The 23,806-nt window shown below is 38.0% G+C and overlaps 1 protein-coding gene across 3 annotated transcripts in view; it reads right to left on the bottom strand.

The window, feature by feature from the left end:
* Nup107 (nucleoporin 107) overlaps positions 1-18,578 on the bottom strand; it is a 48,368-nt gene extending 29,790 nt beyond the window's left edge. Inside the window, exons 1-8 of one of the 3 annotated variants that reach the window (XM_087192399.1) lie at positions 18,379-18,578; positions 15,735-15,826; positions 13,035-13,121; positions 12,028-12,143; positions 8,613-8,757; positions 6,168-6,271; positions 2,413-2,540; positions 1,315-1,363 (exon numbers count right to left, since the gene is read on the bottom strand). In XM_087192399.1, coding sequence (XP_087048525.1) covers positions 1,315-1,363; positions 2,413-2,540; positions 6,168-6,271; positions 8,613-8,757; positions 12,028-12,143; positions 13,035-13,121; positions 15,735-15,826; positions 18,379-18,386 — 729 coding nt within the window. In that variant the 5' untranslated portion in view covers positions 18,387-18,578. Of the gene's footprint in view, positions 1-1,314; positions 1,364-2,412; positions 2,541-6,167; positions 6,272-8,612; positions 8,795-12,027; positions 12,144-13,034; positions 13,122-15,734; positions 15,827-18,270 lie in introns of all 3 variants that reach the window. The other 2 variants (XM_087192401.1, XM_087192400.1) reach the window with 2 other exon arrangements.
* Between the last annotated feature and the right edge of the window lie 5,228 nt (positions 18,579-23,806).

Below are 23,806 nucleotides of genomic sequence, written 5' to 3'. Positions count from 1 at the left end.
GTAGTTTAGGCTGGCCTTGAACTCACTATGTAGCCCAGGCTAGCCTTGAACTTGCAATGATCCTCCTGTGCCAGCCTCCTGAGTGCTGGGACTACAGGCATGTGCCACCACGCCTGACTGAAAAATCTTCTTTTTTTTCTTTTTTTGGTACTGGGGATCGAACTCGGGTGCTTGCATTAGCAAGGTAGGTGGTGTAACCACTAAGCTAAATCCCCCGCCCCTGAAAAAAAATTTGTTTTTTTTGGTACCGGGGATCAAACTCAGGTCCTTGTGCTTGAGCAGCAGGCTGCGAAACCACTGAAGAATATTTTTAACAGTAGGAAGGGCTTTCCTTATGAGACACAAGATAATGAATGCAAAAGGAAAACATATGAACAACAAAAAAGGAAAATGACCCTTAAATAAAGTTGAAAGACAACAGAAAAGAAAATATTATTAACAGGTATAAAAGAAAGAATAAGAAAATACTGGAAAATGAGCAAAAGCTATGAACACAAATTTATAAAAAATATGAATCAATTATGAAAAAATACTGCACCTCACTAGTGACCAAAGATTTGCATATTACAACACTGAGCTACTTTCCTAATTAGGAAAATCAAATGACTGTTAATATCCCATATCAAAGTAAACATTATGAGTGGAAGTGTACACTGGTATGTGCAGTAGGTAATACAACAATCTCAAATTTTAGCCCAATCATTTAACTTCCAGAATACAGAAAACACTTGCACACATATACAAAGATGAAGCATTTTTACTGTATTGATTACTGTAGCAAAAACACTAGAAACAAATGTCTAGCAGAATGCCTAGGACATGAAGGTACATGGCACATTAAAAAAAAAAGGTAAACGTCTATTAATTGACATACAAATTCATTTACAAATATTAATGAAAATTTAGTAAAATGCATAAATAAAATCATAGTATTTGTTAAAAAGACAAGCTAGTTATATATGAATATACGTATATGTATAGAGATACACAGAAAATGTCTGGTAGTGTACCAGCACATTCCAAAGTGTTATAATGAACAGTGAGAGGAATAAAAAAAGGCCTTTTACCTTAATCTCTAATATAAATCAATATTTGATTACTATGTTTAAAATGCAGAAGCTCAAGATGGAGGATTAAAAATAAAATCCTACCAGGGATTTAGCTCAGTTGTTTCGCCGCCTGCTGCGCAAGCGCAAGGACCCGAGTTCGATCCCCGGTACCAAAACAAAAATAAATAAATAAAATAAAATCCTATTACTAAAAATTTTTTAATTTTTAATCATTTATAAAGGAAAATATTAATATGAAACTTACAGGAGTTGTAAGCATATTTCCATTTTGTAATGAAGTCTGTATCCTGTCTCTGAGGAAACATAACACAAAATGAAAAAGCCTTATTTGAATGCATGAGCTCACCTTGTAATCTACTACATGTGTAAACCTACATTCTATCTAGTATAAATAAATGAGTTTGGAATTAATTTGGTCATTGCACTTTAAACACAAGTAGCAAATGCCTGCTGACATCTGAGCAAAACTCATATTCACCAAAAATACACATTGCAAAGTTTTTAATGGCTACCCACTAAGACATACACTTTTTCCATAACATTTTCATATAGTAACAATGAAAGAACCATTTTCTTTTCTCTCTCTCTCTGTCTCGATCTTTTTTGTTTCATTTTGTTTTGTTTTCTGAGACAGGGTCTTTGCTATGTAGCCCATTCTGGCTTTGAACTCACTATATAGCCCATGCTCTGCCCTTTACCTCAAGATCCTCCTATTTTGCAATTTATGTATACAAGAAATTATAGGCATTAAAAATATTTTATTGACTTTTTTAAAAAAAGATCCTCCTGCTTCAGCCTCCCAAGTGCTGAGGCCAGGCAAGTGCTGAGATTACAAGTCTGTGCCACTGAGTCCAGAGTCAATATTTTCTTTTAGGATGAGAAAGCAACAGAATGAAAGCCAAACCACTGAGCAGCTAAGAGAAAGTTTGATTAAATTCTTTCTTTCAAGCTTCTATTACATAAAGTCATCCCTTCGGTTCATTTTTTTTTTTTTTTTTTTGGTACCAGGGATCGAACTTGGGACCTTGTGCTTGCAAGGCAGGCACCGGAGCCACTGAGCTAAATCCCCAGCCCCTCAGTTCATTTTCTTAATCTATCCTTCCTATGTATTGTTCTATTTTTAGTGTTTTCCTTAAATCTTCATACATATCCAATTCTTGGCAGTTATCAGGTTTATGACCTGATAGCCTCTTTTCTTATAACTAACTTCTATCAACCAAAGCATTAGAAATGATCAGCCTCAAAACAGCAAAACCTATTTGCAAATACATCTTACTCTTTTAATTTGCCTAGAGGTTTGTACCTTATGTTGACATCACTTATGAGTTCTACATAACTTTACCTATACAAAGAAACCAGCAGCCTCCAGGTGACCATCTCCTGCTGAAGAAGCCAGAGCATGCTGGCTGTTTTGGAAAATTTCTGCAGTCCAGGGGTCGCTCGGCTCACCATCTTACCCAGGATATTCACCTGAATGAGAAACACAGACAGCAAGAGGTGAACTTTCTACAACTCTGAGTTACCAGTAACTTTGTGTTCTTTAGGTACACAGCACTAAAAGGGTATTGTATGTAATATGTATACATAAACATTATAAATTTTTCCTCCCTTCCTATTCTGTTTTCTAACTGAATGTAATGTAACTTTCTCAGTAGAAACGACCCTAATTTGGAGCAAGGTGAACTGACATGGGTATATACACAAAAGTTTAACATACTTTAGATTTCAGATTCAACCACAGCAGTCATGGATACATTTTGTATTCTTCTCATATAAGCTATCTAGGGGATAAATAATATCAAGCCTATATGACAAAATCGTAACAGTAATAATGACATTTTAAAAATACCTTAAATTTATATTTGAAAGTTTCATATCAGGTAATAAACCAAGATAAATTTTTTTTAAGACTGATACCCAAACATGTTATTTCTAAACAAACTTCACTGAAGTTCTTGTTTATTTCAGTTCAGCAGTCTTAACTCTTTGCTTGTTTTTCTTGTTAGTATTTTTTTGCGTGTTCATCACTTAAATTTTTTTTTCATTAAGTTTATTGGTACATTTTAAGTATAAAATACAGTTACATTCATCATTGGGATCTTGCACCTTTACATGATGTATCTTGGTTCTGATTTTTTTCCCTTCTTCTGCCCTCCCTTCATGTCCTTCACCCTTCCTTATTTGCAAAGACTTTGTTTCCATTTTTTTTCCTTTTCTCATATTTTTTCTTTTTCTTTCCCTTCCCCTACTCTTCCCACTTCCCCTATTCCTTTAGACCTTTTCTTCCTATTATACAATATCAATTATACATTTTAAAATTACAATATCAAAATTTAGAGGACATTATCACAGATTTTACAGAATTTAAAAGGATATAGAAAGCATATGACAAAAATCTTTTTTGAAATAAACTTAACGACTTCTAAGAAGTACCTTGGAATACAAATTAATGAAACTGACTTTGGAGGAAATATAAAATTTTGAATAGCACCTATTAAAGAAAATATGTTCCTAACTTGAAAACCTACCTATATGGCAACAACAGGCTCATACACATTTTAACTGATGAATTATATCAAACATTTAAAGCAGAAGAAAGAAGGAACATTTCTCCCCGCATTTTAGGAAATCAACATTGCGCTAATAATAAAACTGGATAAGGATAACAGAAGAAAAATGTACGAACATAGATAAAAATTTGTTAAACAAAACAAACTGTTAGAAGTGAGATCTGGCAGTATGTAGAAAGTGGCTTTATTATAGGGATGGCAGTGTTGGTTCAGCATTGGAAGATCCACCCCTAAAAGTCATCATTTTAACAGAGGAAAGGAGAAAGCCATATGATCCTGTCACTAGTTGTAGAAAAAGTACTGGGCTAAAGGTCTTAACTCTTTTTGGGACTAACGCATGTGTGAGAATCTAATGAAAGGTATGAATTGCTCCCCTGAAACACACAAAAAATTATTCGATGGAAAGTTTAAGGACCCAGGGTAAAAGAAACGTTTCTCAAAAGTTATGAATAGTAGAATCTCTTTACTTTTTTTCCAAATTTTTATTTTTATTAGTACACATTTGCAGTACATAATGGTTACATTCACTGTGGGGAGCTGGTACATGTACATAACACATCTTTATTTTTTTATATCCCCTCCCTCTTGCTTCAATCCCTCTACCTCTATGAGAACCTCTTTACTTACTTTTTTTTCCTCTTTACTTACTGAGGGAATTAAGAAACAGGATTGGTCTCATTCAGAACATAAAGATTTACCACAGGTTTTCTCATCCTTTAAAAAAACTTGTTATTTAATGAAGCTACTGCTTTATAATGGGACGATTCAGAGGATGATTACTTAAATAATATTAAAAATGTGGGCTAGCTGGCTGTAGTGGCATATGCCTATAATCCCAGCACTTCGGAGGCTAAGGCAGGAGGATGGCTGTGAATTTGAGACAGGTTGGGGCTATATAGTGAGACACTGTCTCAAAATAACAAACAACAAAAACCCCTCAAAATTTTGCTGTTGTTATTATTATTCCAATTACTCTTTATTTTTATTTTATTTTTGATGTGAGGTTTTTCTGGGTTCCCCAGGCTGGCTTCAAATTCACAATTTTCTTGAATCACCTCCCAAATAGTTGGGATTATATGTGCATGCCACTGCACCAAGTTGCAATTATTTTTAAATATAATACTTTAAATTCTTTTGCTTTAATAGATTTTATTTTTAGAGCAGTTTTTAGATTCACAGAGAAACTGAATGGAAAATACAGAGTACCAAATAGCCCTGCTCCCATGCATACATAGCCTCCCTATCAGTATCACTAGAATGCTATTTTATTATAATTAATGAACCAACACTGACATGTCATTATCACCCAAAGTTCATAGTTGATGTTAGGGTTCATGCTGAGTGGTATACAGTCCACAGATTCTCACAAATGTATGATACTATGCATTCACATAATATATGCATGTTGCAGTAAAATTCCACAGCTCTAAAGTCCTCAGTGCTCTGCCCATCCATTCCTCCTTCCCCACTAACTGCCAGCTATCTTTTTACTACCTCCATAGTTTTGTCTTTTCCAGAATGTAACACAGTTGGAACTGTACAGTATATAGCCTTTTCAGATTGTTTTTTTTCATCAACAATATGCATTTGAGATTCTCTGTTGCTGGATGTGGTGATGCACACCTGCAACCCCAGCACTTGGGAGGATAAGGGGAAGATCCTAAGTTTGAGGCCAGCCTGGATGACACTATGCAACCTTATCTCAAAAACCAAAAATGATTTCTGGGTCTCTTCAGGGCTTACTAGCTCATTTCATCTTCACATTAAATGATACTTCATTTACTGGATAAATTACAGTTTATTCACTCACCAACTGATGAACATCTTGGTTGCATCCAAATCTTTATGAATAAAGCTGCTATAAACACCCATATGCAGGCTTTGGTGTGTGTGGACAAATTTTTAATTCACATAGCTATATGCCAGAGTGTAACTGCTGATCATATAGTAAGAGCATGTTTAATTCTGTAAGAAACAGTCTTCCAAACTGGCTGGAACATTCTGTATTCTCATCACCAGTGAATGAGACTTCCTGTTGCTCCACATTCCCATCAGACCTTGGTGATATCATAGTATTTTGGAATTTTGCCATTCTATTTAAGTATGGGACAGTGTCTGGTTTACATTTGCAATTCCCTAATAATATTTGATGTGAAGCATTTTTTTTCATAAGCTTTTTTGCCATCTGCATACCATTGTTGGTGGGGTACTCATTTCTCATCTTTTGCCCATTTTTTTTCCTTTTTGGTTCAGTTTTTTGTCTGTTTTCTTATTGTTGAGTTTTATGAACTCTTTGTATATTTTAGGCTGTTTTTTTTTTAAGCAGCAGATTTCTTTTTTTTCACCAAAGAGATACTGTACAGAGCTTCCTTCTACAGAAAGCAAGTCGCTCTGGCTGACGTCCCCACCACTCCTGCCCCTGTGCCTCTCAGACGTCTCCCTTAAGCACAGTATGGAAAAGAACAAGTTGATGCTGTTCAAAACCAAGAAGTACTGAAGACTGACCAATGAAGTAAAATTTGCTTACCTGATTGCTACAAATATTTTCGTATTCTTCCACAAGGTCAAAAACTGTAGATAAAGAATGCTTTAAAAAAGACTGCAGGAAATCAGGAAACATGCTTGAGGATGCTAAAACATATGAAAAAGAACAGGAACAAAGAAAAGTTAAGTGACATACTTTAGGTAATTTGTCTGAAAACATAAAACATAGCTAAACATCTTTATTTCTTTACTGCTGTATTTTTAAAAAGTTGGTAAAATACATGACATAAAATTTGCCATGGTAACCATTTTTAAGTGTATAGTTCAGTGGCATTAAGTATACTCACACTGCTGTGGTTACCATCACCAATACCCACGCACAGATGGGTAACCCCTTGCCTCCTCCAACCTGGCAGCCATTATTCTTACTTTCTAGCTCTGTTAAGTTTGACCACCTTAAGCACTTCTTTTAAGTGGAATCATAGAGAATTTGTCTTTTTTGGGACTGGTGTATTTCATTTAGCATAATATCCTCAAGGTTCATCCATGCTGTAGCATATGCCAGAATGTCTTTCCTTTCCAGCTAAATAATACTCCATTTTATGAGTATATCCATTTTGTTTCTCCACTCATCTATCAATGGGCACTTGGGTTCCTCTCACCTTTTGGCTACTAGGGATGTAATTATGAACAAGGTTATACAAGTATATTTCTTTGAGATCTTGGTTATAATTCATTTGGGTATACCCTTAAATAGATTCACATGTGACAATTCTATTTTTAATTTTTTGAGACATTGCCATACTGCTTGAGAGTGGCTGTACTATTTGACATTTACACCAACAGGACACAATTTTGATGTCTGTATCATTGTCAACAGTTGTTATTTTCTAGTTTTGGTTTATATTCCTCTAATGTCTATGGTGATATTGAGAACCTTTCGTGTGCTTCTTGGCCACGTGTATATCTTTGGAAAAATGTCAATTCAAGTCTTTTGTCATTTTTTTAATTGAGGTGATGTTTTGTTGCTGAGTTATAGGATTTCTTTATGTATTTTGGATATGAACTCTTTGCCAGATATATGATTTGCAACCAGATGTGGTGGTGCGTGCCTGGTAATCCCAGCACTCAGGAGGCTGAAATAGGAGGACCACTGCAAGTTTGAGGCCAGCCTGGGCTACACGGTGAGCTTAAGGCCAGCCTGAACTACATAGTGAGACCCTGTCTCAAAAAACCACCCCTCCCCCAAAAAAGAGTAGGGCTCTGGAATCAAAATGTTTAGTTTGAAATCCTGGTCCAATCACTTCCTAGCTGGGTGATCTTAAACGTTAACCTCTCTGGGCATCCTTTTCCTGTATGCTCTTCTTTTCTCTGTCTATCTCTGTCTGTCTGTCTCTCTCTCATGTCAGGGTCTTGCTGTGTTGCTAAGGCTGGCCTGAAACTCATCATACTCCCACCTCAGCCTCTGAGTAGCTAGCACTATAGGCATGTACTACTGCACCTGGCTCCTGCCCTCTAAAATGGGAATAATCATTGTAACTCTTTAGTGGACCGTGGAAAGGACCACATAATTTAATGCTTCTATAGTGGTAAACACACTGACTAGCACTTACTGTGTTAAGTTATGATGAAGAACTAACATAGTAACGTGTAGGTACAAGGACAATAAAGCAAATGGTGTTTTCCATGAGGGAATGGTAATAACCAACTTAAAACTAGCAAGGTCACAATATTACCTGGAAAAAAAAACAGTACTAGTGTCCAGGCCAAAACGAAGCACATCAACAATGTCACATTAAAAACTAAACCTAAAGAAAAAGAGGTGTTTTAATGGCACAAGTAAGAATAAAAGCATGAGACTTGTCTAGTAACTTCAGTCTATTTACACTGAAAGGTAATATGGGCAAGATATTACTCCAACTGATAAGTTCTCAACCTTCTAAAGATGGCCTTGACCATGAAAACTATATTACAGAGTGAAGACCAGGTAAAACATAGGAGGAAAATGGCTATTTGCAAGCCAAGGAGAAAGGCTGTTAAAACCACTAACCATGCCCACACCTTTTCTTTTCTTTTTTTTTTGGTTTTTTGAGACTGGGTCTCACTATGCAGTTCAGGCTGGCCTCAAATGCACTATGTAGCCCAGGTTGGCCTCAAACTCGTGGCGATCCTCCTGCCTCAGCCTTCCAAGTGTTGCTATTACAGATGTGTGCCACCACGCCTGGTGCCTGCTCACACCTTTATCTCAGACTTTTAGTATCAAGAACTTTGAAAAAATACATGTTTTTTTTAAGCCACTCCTCCCAAAAGAAATGTACTTTTATATGTTTATATTACAAATGTATATTTATTTACATCAACATATTAATGCTTATATAAATAATATATAATATTTATAATTACTATATATTAATGGTGTTCAGAAATGGCAGGGAATAGCTTCCTTCCTTAGTAAAAGAAAAGCTGCTCTGTCACAAAGCCCTCTTACCAGCTTCTCCCGGATCATCTTCACGTAACATAACTGCGCTGACATTTGCATCCTCTGTGAGGTTGTTGGGCTCTGTTTTCGTGAAGAGTCCTAAATGCCGTGTTGCAAATGCAGCTGCCCAGTTACTGTCGTCCAGATTCGTTATCTTAACAACAAAAATCCCCAGAGATGTGATGGAGTGACTGTCATTGAGTGAATAAATACTTTATAGTAAACAAGATTTTTAAAAACTTCTAAAAAAACTTTCTGTAGGTTTTTAACTCTTGAAAGCCAATGGGTTAATTTAAGGAAATGACGGGTTTTTAAATAGTTTTCTTCTATGTACTACTCCACACTTTTTTAAAAGGCAGTGAAGGTAACATTTTGTAAAATTTAAGCTGATATTAGTAAATAAAATAAAGTTCTACCTGTAGGTTAGTCTAAATCTTTCACTTTTGGGGAACTGCATAAAAGAGATGACCCAGTTTCTTCAACAAATGAATGGTAATAAAGAAAGGGATGTGGGAAGACCAGCCTGAAATACATAGTGAGACCCTGTCTCAAAAAATCAAAACAAACAAAGCCCCAACCAAACAACAACAAAAACACCAAACACAACAACTTAAAAAAAAAGCTGACAAAACAAGAAACCTGAACACTCCATGAAATACATATTATAATAAATACAATCATGGACCACATGACATTTTGGTCAGCAACAGACAACACATATATGACAGCGGTATCACAAAATTAGTAACATTGTAGCCACCTTAGTTTAAATACATTCTATGATATACATAGGATAAAAATCGTCCAACAATGCATTTTTCTTTTTTTTTGGTACTGGGGATCGAACTCAGGACCTTGTGATTTCGAGGCAGGTGCAATGCATTTTTCAGAAGGCATCCGTGTCATTAAGTGATGAGTGCCCATAAAAACATATACATATAGGGGCCGGGGATTTAGCTCAGTGCTGCCTCGCCTGCCTGGCAAGTGCAAGGTCCTGAGTTTGATCCCCGGTACCACAAACAAACAAAAACTTGTTTTTTATGTTTTGTTTTGTTTTTTTGTACCGGGGATCGAACTTGGGTCCTTGCGCTTGCGCAGCAGGCGGCAAAACCACTGAGCTAAATCCCCGGCCCAAAACTTGTTTTTTTGACACTAGGTCTCACTATGTAGCCCAGGATAGTTTTAGGTTTGTGTCCTGCCTCCGCCTCCCAAGTACTGGGATTATAGCAGTGAGCTACTGGGCCTGGCTTCAAAGTAAAAATCTTAAACAGCAATGCCATTTCATTTTCAGAAAAATACTTTGCCTGCGGGCGGGGGGGTGCAAACCTGTAACTGCAGCACTCTGGGAGACTGAGGAATGAAGACTGCAAGTTTTAGCCCAGTCTGGGCAATTTAGAGAGACCTTGCCTCAAAACAAAAACCAAAATGGGCCAGGGATTTAGCTCAGTGGTTCTGGTCCCTGCCTTGCAAGTGTAACATCCCGAGTTCAATCCCTGAGTTCAAGCGCTGGTACCAAAAAAAAAAAAAAAAATCCAAAAAAGGTTTGGGGATGTAGTTGGTATTAATGCCTTCAGTTCAATCCCAAGTACCACAGGAAAAAAGAGAAAGGGAGGGAGCAGGAGAAAAGAGGAAGGGGGGTAGAAAGAAGAAAGGAGGGGGAGGGGGGAAGGGGAGGGGGAAAGGGGAGGGGGAAAGGGGGGGGGAAGGGGGGGGGGTCCCACAACCAAATTTTGCTAGCATTCATATGGTAAAAGCATTAACCAAGGAAATAATTTTATTTACTTCAGGGTAACCTATATCCAAGACTGCTTTCACGGCTGACATTAATTTATAATTGGCAAAATAAATCAGGACAATACCTTTGACTACAAAAGGAATTAATTTACTGCCAAAATAAACCAGCTTCATAAGCAGAGTAAATTACTCGTTGACTAAATCATCATTAGTTATTAACACTAAAAAGCCACAAGACTATAATAAACTTTGTGTGTGTTAGGGATTGAATCCAGGGACTTGTACGTGCTCAGTACACACTCTTCTACCAAGGTACATCTCCAGCTCCAAGACTATAATCAATTTTAAAGAACGATTTGGGGCTGGGGTATGGCTCAATGGCAGGGCACTTGCCTATCATGTGTGAGGATCTAGGCTTGACCTTAGCACCAAAGGAAAAAACACAAAAGATGGATTTAACTTTCTATGACAAGGGAGAGGTTTATCAGGCAAAACCACCTTTCAGAAAACATCCAATTTTGACAAATGTACAAATGTGTGCATAAAAATTTCTGTGAAGAGAGCCAAAGAAAGAAGATACATTTTAATTTTGTTTTTGAAATTAAATGTGCCATCAAACTCTACTACAATGAAACTGTTTTCTTCTCAGACACAATGCTTTCAATTTTTTTTTTTTTTTTAGTACCGGGGATGGAACTCAGGACCTTGCACTTGCGAGGCAGGTGCTGTGCCTCTGAGCTACATTTCCAGTCCTCTTTTTCTATAGGTATTTTTAATACCTAAGTGAAGCCATTCTACATCATTGTTTATATAACAGTTCTGTTATTTTCAATTCTGTACCACAGTGATTCTTTTTTTTTTATTTTTTTGGTACCAGGGATCAAACTTGGGTCCTTGTGCTTTCGAGGCAAGCGGCAGAACCACTGAGCTAAATCCCTGGCCCCACCACAGTGATTCTTAAAGAGCACCTCATCTGCTTTTTCCAAAATTTTCTTTTATACCCTTGAGTAAAAAAAGCAAACAATCAAATTCTCCTTCTATACTTCCACAACTCTGATCACTTCCGTTATCAAATATCTGAGGGGTTTCCTGCACACAAGAAAATCAATTCAGCAGCAGATACCAGTTGGGTGTCCTCTAATTCAATTGTGACTCTACTGTCAGATCCCACAGCCAGACAATGTTTTTCTTCCTTATGATATTCATATTTTACTCAGTGTTCTACTTTTTCATGCTTCAAAAAAAGGGCTCAATTTTTATAGCCATCAGCAATCAATTCCAGAATGTATTCTGTTGGGTTAGCAAACTTGACAGATGAAAAAACATTTGATATACAGTATAGCTAAAGGTCACTGCTGTCAGTTTCTACCTGTAACATGAGATACTTAAGGTTTTTCAAATGTCTAGCCAATTATATCAATCCACATATCCTAGAGTTACTTTTAAATATGACTTCAATTTTCATTAACAGGCTTTTTTTTTGGTTTTTTGAGACAGGGTCTGGTTATATAGTTCAGGCTGGCCCTAAATTCACTATGTAGCCTGGGCTGGCCTCGAACTCAGGGCAATCCTCCTGCCTCAGCCTCCCACATGCTGGGATCACAGGTATGCGCCACCACACCCAGCTCTCATTAACAGGCTTTTAAGTCACACAGAAAAAGAAAAATTTTTAGCAGTAACTTATACATACCATGGACATATTTCCCAAAAATCCTGAAGACTGTGTGAGCTGAGGAGACCTCTCTTCTGTTCCCAAAATGCAGGAAACATCTGGATATTTTGGTAAGCTTCGGTTTGGAGGAGTAACTACAAACAAGAGGTTAACAGAAAGAACCCAAGGTATATGATCATTAATCATGAAAACCATGCAAGCAAGCAAAGAATATTTCAGTTTTCAATTATTTAGATTCTAACCATTTAAATACTTTGTTAACATTTCCACGATAGAAGTTTAACTTATTTTTCTAAATTTGAAATTTTAGTACTACTGAGCCAATCAGGGAAAACTTTACTACAAATAGAGCTGTTTCATTGTAATATAACAGAGCAGTTAAGAAAAAAGACACTAACCAATGGATCTTTCATATTCTAATTTTATAAAGAATACTGAGGCTTGTGCGTTGGTAAACAGACTATCCTTTGAGTAGAACTTATTACCCATATTAACTTTTCTAAGTATCACTTTCAGCTTTGGTAAAAGAGGTAACAATATCTGTCACAGTAACTGTGTATTTTTTTTTTTTTGGTACCGGGGATCGAACTTAGGTCCTTGAGCTTGGCGCAGCAGGCGGCGAAACCACCGAGCTAAATCCTCGGCCCTAACTGTGTATTTATGTGAAATATAATACCTTGTTCATGATACTAGTTTAACAAATAACTATAATCATTATGATTTGTGCTTACTTGGTGATACTGTAAACAAATATTATGCACACAATAAATATCAGCTATTATAACTATAGTACTGTTATTGTTAAATACTTTTTTTTTCTTCTCAGTATTGGGGATTGAATTTAGGGCCTTTGCACTAAGCTACACACCCAGCCTGTTTATTATTTTTTATTTTGAGACAAGGTCTAAGAAAATCCCCCAGGCTGGGTTCAAATTTATAGATCCTCCTGCCTCAGCTTTCCAGAATGCAGGGATAACAGGTAGGTGCCCAGTTTATTAAATACTTTAAAAGCAAAACAGTCTTACAAGGCTGTCGAAATGAGCTGGGAGTTCGAGGAATCATCTGGTTTCTTGGTGTAGAATTCCCAACATTTTCATCATGGGAGGCTCGAACTTTAGGAAGAGTTAAGAAAAGCTTTCTATGTAGAAAAGAAATTACTGAAGTTACAATTAACCATAGCATCACTACACAAAATATGTGAATAGCTTTTTAAGAACTAAGATTTTAACATGTATAAATCCCGAAGTGTAAATAAGGATCAAAATGTATACTAGATAATGTGAAATAGGAAGAAAAGGTCCTAATGGGAAGGTAAAGAAGAAAAAGGAACAAATATGAGAAAAGGAAAAAACAGAAACAAAGTCTTTGTAAATAGGGCGCGGTGGAGGGGTTGAAGGGAGGGCCGGGGAATGGGGAAAAAATAAGAACCAAGATACATCATGTAAAGGTACAAATTCCCAATGATGAATATCATCATACTGTATAACTAAAATGTACCAACAAACTTAATGGATTAAAAAAAACTAAGATTTTATGGCTAATATCTTTTCTGTGCAAAGAGTAAATAATTTCCTCTGCCATTTAAATTCTCAGGGTCAGTCTTAGCTAATTATATACTGGCCTAAGAGCTCTCAAATACAGAAAGGAAATTATCTTCGGCTGAGGAACAACGCTACTTTCACGGTACACAGTCACAGGCTTCTAGTGCTGCCCTCGCAGGAGTGCAGGACTGAGGCGCTCGCAGGTCCTGGGGACGAAGCACGGGCCGAGACGGAGGCCAGGGTCCCCGGGAGCACCGCGGCGAGGCCCTGGCTCAGAGGCCAGAGCAGAACCATGTGCAGTCGCAGTCTGGGAGCAACGGGCTTCCCAAACACTCCTACTGGCTGGACCTCTGGCTCTTCATCCTTTTCGACCTGGTGTTATTTTTCTTCCTGTATCTTATCCCCTTGACTGGTTTGCTGATGTCTCAGGAAGTTAGCTTCTGGAGTGAATTCTGAAAACAACTACGGATTTTTTAAATAAAGAAGATATGATTGTGTCGCAGCAGAATTTCAAGATTCTAAAGGACTATCCTCACATTTAACACGTTAACTCACTGGAAAACAATAAAATGAGTAATGATCATGTTTATACATAGCTAAGTTCTTAAAACTCCATTGGTTCATGCATAAAAACTTTTCAAACATCTAATGGGTTTACAAAGATGAAGTATTTGTACTTAAATGTTTAGTATATTAAGAAATACAGTTTTAAATATTTTAAGGGTTAGTTTTTAATTTGATACAATAATATGGTGTATAATGAGGTGAGGTAATTATACATTGAAAAGCAACTTATTAAGAAGGGATTTTGAGAGAAGGCATGAAGTGTTTTTAGATTGCATAAAGACTATAAATAACAAAAGCTATACAGAAAATATAATAGGCACACTATGTTTTGGCTCTAAAAGTTTACTTTTTAGATTCAGACTTTTAGGAAAAGATATGTCATGGTTCACAGCTTGATACACAGGCTTAGAGAAAACATATCAGAATGTATGCTACCCCTTAATTCCTTTTAAACTCTTGAGCTCCTTAAAATAAGATTGTTTTCAAGCCTATTTTTATTACTATTGTATTAAGTATGCTTGTAGCCAGAACATATTTTTATAATCCTTGTGACTTTGTTAAATATTTGAGCAACGTCAGTTGTGATACTTACTCATTCAACAGATCCTGTTGTCCAAGCATTATTTTAGACACAGCAGGGAACAAAATTCTTCATGGAGTCTATTTGCTCATTTATTCTTTTAAAAACTCTCATGTTATGGGCCAGGGATTTAGCTCAGTGGCACCGCACCTGTCTTGCAAGCGCAAAGTCCTGAGTTCGATCCCCGGTACCAAAAAAAAACACCTCATGTTATTTAATAAGAATTTACATTCCATCCCTACAGTGAATGTAATTACTGTGTGCTGAAAACATGTACTAATTTTTTAAAAGTATTAAAAAAATTTACATTCCAAGGGTGATCAGCTGGCATTTTAATGGAAAAGCCACAAAGTAGCTACTATAAAATCACTTGAGAAGTTAGTCCTTTTAGCTCCAAATGCTGTATATAATGAATATTAGAAATTGATTCCTCACTGAAATCAGTGCTATTTGATATATATGAACTGTGAAATATTTAGGGATTATTCTTTTCCCTATAAGACATGAGATCTGGTAAACTATACCATTATGATACAGAATGGCTCTGAGTACTAAAATCAAGTCTGCAATTGATTTTGGAGGATCTTAATTGGCCTAATGACCATAAAGTTAATTATACCTTCAGGGTATTGTTTCATTTGCCTAAAGAGAACCTTTCTTGGAAGGTGTGGTATCTGGGATTTTACTGAGTTTATTAAGTGATTATATTATCTGTTTTCTGTGCTACTTACTAATTATGTTGTCTAATAAATTTTTACTTACAAAGCTGGAAAAAAAAAAGAAAAAGGAATTTAATTCTCAGCACATGCTGCCCACAATATGATAACTGGAAAATAGAATATCCTGTTTTCAGGGAAGCAAATTGTAATCTCAATTTATATTTTATATTTACCAAATAAAGTATCTGTGGCATGAACAAAACTAGTTTCTACAGTATTTTATTATAGCTAATGTTTAATAGTTCTCATAAAAAGAAAACTCTACAAAACAAACTCAAACAGCAATTTGTATAATGTTCCCCAAAATACAAAGGATACTTAAAACTCTTTTTTGAGCACTCTGCTTCCGTGCAGTCCGTGTCACCTCTGGCTCTCGGATTACAGGGGATAACATCTCTCCAAAGCCACTCCTAAAATAGCATGATTAAGATCTTTCAATGCAGTATTTTCAAGCAACTTTATCATCTTGATTGGTGGAGTCATTTCAATAGCCAAGGCTTAGATCTTTTAGCCAAGCTTGACCTCCTGGTTCCAGATCCTGTTTATTCCTCATCCTCAAAGGCTCACTTGGGTCTTACCTACACAGACTTCTTTGATTTTCTAACACTCATAATGTTATTTTGTCCTAGGGAATTATTTCAACACTTGGAACCTATCACACTGTTGAAATTATTGCTTCATAAAAGTAAATCTTTTCCCTGTTCAATTGTGGAGTTCCTTAACTGTAGACCTCTAAAGGACTTCTGCAATCTCTAAAAGTTAGTCATGCATTGCTTAATGATGGGACAGGTGCCAAGAAGTGGATCATTATGCAATTCTGTCATCATACGAATGACATTGTACTTAACACAAACTAAGAAGGCTATGAAGTCACTAGGTAATATATTTTATGACACCACTGTCGTAGTATGTGGTCTACCATTGACTAAAACACTGTTATGTGACTGTACTTCAAGCCACAAAAATTATGAAAAAAATTGAGCGGATGAGATGGGAGGGTAAGTAAAAGAATTCTAGTAAATTGGACAGAAACGAATCTTCAGAGTATTTCTCCCCCTAGTGCAGTAAGTGTTGTCTCCTTCTCCTAGCCCTATTAAAGACACAATGTTCCAGATCTCCCATCATTCTCACCCGAAGATCTAGAAACTAAACCATATCAATTATGAGCTGTGTTTGAAAACAAGAATCTAAACCAGGCATGGTAGTGCACACCTGCAATCCCAGAACTTGGGAAGCTAAGGCAGAAGGATCACCAGGAGTTCAAGGTCAGCCTGGGCTAGAGACCCTGAGCTAAAACCCCGAAAAACAAACAAAATACCCTACAAGAATCTAACATGCTTCTCCTCCACTTTATTTATTTATTTATTTTTGGTACTGGGGATCGAATTCAGCACCTTACCCTTGCCAAGCAGGTGCTGTGCCACTGAGCTAAAACCCCGGCCCTTCCCCTCCACTTTAAATCTTCAGAGTTCTCTCTGGCCTATACAATCAGGTCCATATTTCCTAACATGACATTTAAAGTGTAAACCCAGTGTAGGGGCTGTGCCCTATGATCAGTCACACCACCCCATATAAACATACGCTGTATGCAATCATTCAGATACGCAAAGCATACACATTCTTTATATCCTTACATATCTGAACACGTGTTCTTTTACACAGGCCTACTTCTGCTCCTCTATCCACCTGATGAACACCTACTTACTCATCAAATGGCCTTATGGAGGCTGGAAACACAGTTCCATATTGGCAACTTGGTTCTTCTATCTATCATTAACTTTCTAACTGACCAAATTCCTTAATATCTTTCAGCTTCATTGTTACCTACGAAAAAAGGATGACACTACAGAAGCGCACAGGCTTGTTCTGAAGATTCAATAAGGTACTTAATGCATAGCACAATGGCAGTCAGGTAATAGGCAATATTTGAGAATTCATAATGTACTATTATTCAAACATCACCTGCAAAGTTATCTCCTCTGAGAGGTTTTCCTGACAACTCCCGTGACAGGGAGTGTTGCTGTTGCGGACCCACCCTGCCCTGCCCCAGGCGCCACCCGTGGGGAGACAGCCCCACTCCTCTGAGCTTTCCCCACCCAGGGGCCATTTGTGGGGGCCTGGACCTGCCACTTTGTTCTCCCGGGGAGTAGGGGTACAAGGATGAATGACAGAATCACAGAGTCAGCGTGCCTCTAGTAGTGCCTTTGGCTCACCTCACTTTTTCTCACCCAAACACGGGGACAACCAATCAATATCCATTCGTACATTCTCTGGTATAACTTAACCTCAGCTGTCTTAGCTTTTCCCTAATGTGCAGTATGCAATCACCTGAGTGCAGCCTTTCTCCTTTGTGCTCACAGAAGAGGGCATTCTCTTCTGGTCTCCGACAAGGGAGACTTAATTGCTCCTTCTTTTCACACAGTGCAGTACAAAACACTTTATCATTTTACACTGCTTGCTTGTCCCCTCCACTACACAATGAATTCTCCGAAGCCAAGGACCCTAACAACTCACCTTTCTTTGTCTCAGGGAACTAATATAATCACTAGACCACTGGAAGAATTCAACTATTTGATGAGGGCACTTTTAACCATCAAGACTGGGCGGAGATCTCAGTGCCGTCACTGACCAGCTTTGCGATCTTGGGCTGGTCACCCAGCTTTTCCAATGCCTGCCCACCACCCACCCCGCCCACCTCAGAACATCAGTTGCGGCGTGAACTCAGCGAACAGATCACAGAGTTGCCGTGGGAACGTACAGGATTGCCATTTGTTCCCTCCCCCACCCACACAAGCGGCCTTTCTTCCCTGAGTTATCAAATCTCCAGGGCTGGGAAAGGAATCCTATGGCCAACCTTCAGGACATCCACGGCTTTATCTGGAAGTCTGGTTTCGCTTATTTCGTTCCGCCAACTTACAAGAGGGACAAGATTTTGGGCCCAGGTGTTACCACCACGACTGACCTGTCCATTGCTACAGCCTTCTTCACTTGGAACCCTAGAAGACTGGTCCAATACCGCCACCGCGTTTCAGCCCTCCCGCTTTCCGGAAGCAAACCTTTCGACCCGGAAGCAGCTCTAGAAAAAAAAGTGCGCGGGGTGGGGGAAGAAAGAAAATTCCACCAGGCGCATGCGCAACTTCCAACTACAGGCGCAGGCTCTGAGTGCAGTCGCAAGTTTACCAGTGCGTGATTGAGCGCCTGGCTGTCTGGGCGGCGCCTTGGCTGCGTACGGGGGGCGCGGCTGCCTAAATCCGACCGCTCTTGTGGGCGTGGTCAGGTCTTGGGTGTCCCACCAAGGTAGGGAAAGATGTGCAGTCATTTCCTCGTGTTCTCCGTCGGAAAGAACCTGGACTCGGAATTCAGGCTGCACTGTATTTCAGGGGACCCTGTCTCTCGGCGCACTCATCTCTTTGACTAAATTGTGGTGTGACCTCAATGTACAGTTTTTAAAATTGCTCTTCATAATTGCTATTTGTCCTCTCCCTGGTATTTTTCCCCTATTGAGAACAGGATTTCATTCTTTAAAAGTCAAAAAGCAAGCATAAAAGGTGATGGTATTGCCCTCTTTTTCAAAGTATTGTCTAGGCAAAAAGTATATTCTGGCCCCGAAGGAATGTTAGTCAAAATTTTGTCTTTTTTTTTTTTTTTCCAGTTTGAAAGCAGTTTCTGTTAAACCGACCATCTTACAAACATAATGGTAGATGGCAGATGTGGTGCTGGGCTGTAATCCCACCATTCTGGAGCCCAAGCCAGGAGAACTGCTGTGAGTTCGAGGCCAGCCTGAACTACATAGTGAGACCCTGTCTCAAAAAAATTTTTTTTAATATCTTAGTTCATTACCTAATAAACTTGCTGTACATTTCCTGTTGCAATTAAGTAAAAATTATAGGATGACTTTGGGGTTAAGGTCCTGCACTGGGCCGGCAATGGGCCAGATTTGTCAAAATGGAGCCATTCATACTAAAATTCCACTTCACCAAAACAAAACTAAATTTTCTGAATCTCACATCGGGACAGAGATATAGCCACATTTTCCAAATCAGTTTCAATCAGCATGATTATAAAGTTCTCTCTGCTTTAATCCGTGTGAAAAAGGTAACCCGATGTCAACCAGTTTTTGTTTTGGCCCTGCCTTACAAGGAAAGTGAATGAGATAACCATTCCACTGTTTGCTTTTTTTTTCTTTCCTTTTCTTTTCTTCCTTCCTTCCTTCCTTCCTTCCTTTTCTCTCCCCCCCCTTCCTTTCTTTTCTTTTCTTCTCTGTTTTTGTCAGCCTGGTTCTTTTAATACAGCCAACTTCCCTGTGTGTGGTGGCACGCACCTGTAATCCCACCACTCTGGAAGACCGAGACAGGATGATTGGAAGTTTAAGTAAGCCCAACCTGGACAATTTAGTGACTTAGGGAGATCCTGTCTCAAAGAAAAAAATTAAAAAGGATTGAGAATGTAGGTCAGTTAAAAGGTCATAGGCTCAATCCCCAATATGGGGCGTCGAGTAAGGGAACCTCTTCTGCTTGGCTCATTGGAACATTTATTCTATTTTGTGGAATGGACTATTGACTGATTCTAAAATCAAAAAGATAAGATCTTTAAATTTATTGTTTAATAGAAGGCATCTCTGCTTTCTACAAAATAAGTGATTCTTTTTCTTCATTCCTCCTTGTGGAAATCATTTGAAGGTTCACAAAAATTGTTTGCTTCTTTGAACTTTCCAGCAATGCATATCTCATGAATCAGATCCTCCAGACAGATGACATCCTATTTATTGAGAGAGCTAGCAAAGAGTTATCTGTCAAGATAATTAATTCCTTACTGATTTTGTCATAACCATACTTGTTGATCAGTTCATTTACAGATGATAAGTTTGGGTACCTCCATGCGAGCTTTGGACACAATTCTTGTAATGTTAACTGAGGCCTTGTTGAGTTTAACAAAGGTACTATTGACCAAAGTTACTGTGAACGTGAAAAACCTGCAACACTTTTCAGATCTTTGGACTCGCATCATTGATAGCTTGCATCCTGATGACAAATGCCAATTTGGATTCTGTGGGTACATGTAAGTTCCCAGTTTTTCTTGTCATTCTAGCCATTCAAATCTCAGTTCTGGACAAGTATGTATATTCCTTGGGATAGTGGATAATTTTTCCATAGATACAGTGACACACCTACCTCCTTACCTTATCTTCCTTCTTTGCTTTCTTTCTTTTTTTTTTTTTTTTGTGATACTAGAGATAAAAGCCCAGGGATACTCTACCACTGAGCTACATCTCCAGTCCTTTTTATTTTTCATTTTGAGACAGAGTCTCAGTAAATTCCCATTCTGGGTTTGAACTTGGGATCCTCCTGCTTAAGCCTCAAAGTAGCTGGAATTACAGGTATGCACCACAGCACTCATCTTCCTTCTTGCCTTTCGAAGCATCTTTTAGGCAAATTTCTTTCTCAGGTACCTGATCATCAGCTCTGTGAAACGTTTTCTTAAGGATTCCTGGTATAGAAGAAATCTTTTTCTTTCTTCAGTACTCTCCTTGATTCCAGTTGGAAAAGAAATAATTTTATGTTGTCAGAGGTATTTACATTCTGCTCTAATTTTGGGAAATAGTGTTTTTAGGAAGGCTTCTTCAGACCTTATCCACCTGAAGACAATGTAGTATTTTGAGAAATACAGCTTTGGGCTTGATCTAGGTTCAAACCCTCTGCATGTATGAAGATTCCTCATCTGAAGAAAAGATATCACAATTTCTTTATCAGAGATTAGTTGTGAGGATTAAAAATGTTATGTCAAATGTACACTGGACATAGAGGTCCTTCACATAAGATATTCTCCTACCTAGTCACAATATAATAAACAATCAGAACATTTAATATAAACAGAATACTGTAATTAACCAATTCAAATTTCCCCAAATGTTCCAGTGCCCTTTATAACTGTTCTCCAATGTATGATACAATATAGGATCATTTATGTAGTTATCATATTGTTTTGTTCTACTTTAATTTAGAATAATTTCCCCAACTTTGACTATTTTCTTTTGTCATTGACTTTTACACTACTGCCGCGCGCGCACACACACACACACACACACACACTCTGGGGATTGAATTCGGGGCAAGCACTCTATCACTCTATTACATTATGTTTCACAAAATGAAAAAACAAAAATGTGAATACCCCACCTAACCTCAATCCTAAACATAGACTAGGTAACTGGCAATTTCCACTCTACTACATTCATATCCCTACTGACTTTTTGGGGTTTTTTTTTTGGTACTGGGGATCAAACTCAGGTCCTTGCACTTGCGCAGCAGGCAGCGAAACCACTGAGCTAAATCCCTGGCCCCAAAGACAAGGGAGGCATTTTTTTTTTCCTACTGCCTTTTTAAAGAATTCAGACCAGTTTGAAGAATGTCCCTCAATTTAGATGTCTGTTTCTTTGTGATAAGCAATTTGTATACATTTGTGAGGGTCAGGCCAGAAATATTACATAGGTGTTGTTAAGTCTCCCTCCCTTCTACTCTTCTTCTCTCTCCCTTCCTTTCTTTCTTCCTCATTTCTCCTATGTTCCTTCCTCTCTCACTCCCTACCCACCCCTTCTTCAAGAGACAGGGTTTTGTTACGTAGTCAAGGATGGCCTTGAATTTTCTGTGGGCTGGCCTCCAATGTAATCCTTCTTCCTCAGCCTCCTGAATGCTGGGATTACAGGCATGCAGCACCAAGCCTGGTGATCATTACTTACAAAGTCATCTTAGATGGCGCATGAGGTCAGTCTGTCTGATTCAAAGTCTGTTGAATCCCCTTGTTCCTTCCAAAGAATTATCCTTTCACTTGGTATTCCTTTCTAGGTACTACCTTTTCTCTCTCCTTCCCTTCCTACCCAAATGTCTGTTTCGCTAAATTGTAAATAACTGTTGGTAGCTTGCTTTCTTTTTTTTTGGTACCGGGGATTGAACTCGGGTCCTTGTGCTTGTGCAGCAGGCAGCGAAACCACTGAGCTAAATCCCTGGCCCAAAGACACTATTTCTTTTTTTTTCTTTTTTCTTTTGGAACCGGGGATCGAACTTGAGACCTTGTGCTTGCGAGGTGGGCACCAGAACCACTGAACTAAATCCCCGGCCCAGCTAAATCCCCGCCCCAGCTTTCTTACTATAAATACAACATACGTGTCTCTCACAGAAAGCTAATAGACATAAATAGACATAAAGGGGAGAAATGAAGAATTCTCATGACTACATCTGACCACAATTCCATGAAATATCCCCATCAAGAACCACTCAGCTGGGTGAAACTCGGGAGTAGTGCACATGCTCAGCATGGGTGAGGTCCCTGGTTTAATCTTCAGCTCCATGGAAGGTGAGGGCAGAAAATCTCACCCACTAAATCCAGCCAACCCGGAGTTTATAATATATTGTTCAATGCCACTACAACTTTAAATTTTATTTTAGTTTATTAGTACATGTATGTATTACATAATGTTTACATTCCTTGTGGGAAGTTGGTATACACATATAACACATCTTAATTCCTTTTTCATCTCCTCACCCACCTCTCCCTCCCCCTTCCACCCATCTCTTGGTCTTCTTCCCCTTTAAGAATGATCTATCTCCCTACTTTTTCTATTATCTCTTTTTTCTTATTATTTTTTCTATTATTTCTTTTGCTCTTTATTTTTACCCTCAGTTGATCATATAAGAGAAACCATATGATATTTAAGCTTGTGTCTGATTCATTTCACTTAACATTATAATCTCAAGGTGCATCCATTTTCCTACAAATGACTCAAGTTTATCTATCTTTATGCTTCATTGTGTGTAAATAACACATTTTCTTTATCCATTCATTTGTTGATGGACATATGGGCCACTTCAAGATTTAGCTATTAATTGTGCTGCTATAAACATGGGTATGCATATATGACTGTCATATGATGTCTTTCACTCCTTCAGGAAGATACCTAGAAGGGGAATAGCTGAATCAAATAGAATTTCTAGTTTTAGTATTTGAGGACTCTTCATAGTGATTTCCATGAGTTTGTACTAGTTTACAGTCCCACCAACAGTGTAGAAGGGTTACTTTTCCCCTGCAACCTCTCCAGCATTTGTTATTGTTTGATTTATTGATGATGACCATTCTTTCTGGGGTGAGGTGAAAATCTCAGTGATGCTTCAATTTGAATTTCTCTAATGGCCAGGGAAGTTGAGGATTTTTTCATGTATTTATTGGCTATTTGTACTTCTTCTGTGAAGTGTCTATTCATTTTGCTTGCCCATATTTTGACTGGGTTTTTTATTTTGGGAGAGTCTAATTTTTAAAAAATTCTTTATATATTCTAGGTAAAGAGAAAAGGGGGAGGCACCACAATCCTGAATTTGAAGTTATATTACAAAACTATT

This window comes from Heterocephalus glaber, unplaced genomic scaffold, assembly GCF_053883595.1.
Source record: "Heterocephalus glaber isolate CG9 unplaced genomic scaffold, H.glaber_assembly_v1.0 deba00001571, whole genome shotgun sequence".
NCBI classification, from domain to species: domain Eukaryota; kingdom Metazoa; phylum Chordata; class Mammalia; order Rodentia; family Bathyergidae; genus Heterocephalus; species Heterocephalus glaber.
The sequence above is the reverse complement of the archived record's forward strand: the minus strand, read 5'-3'. Positions and strand labels throughout refer to the sequence as shown.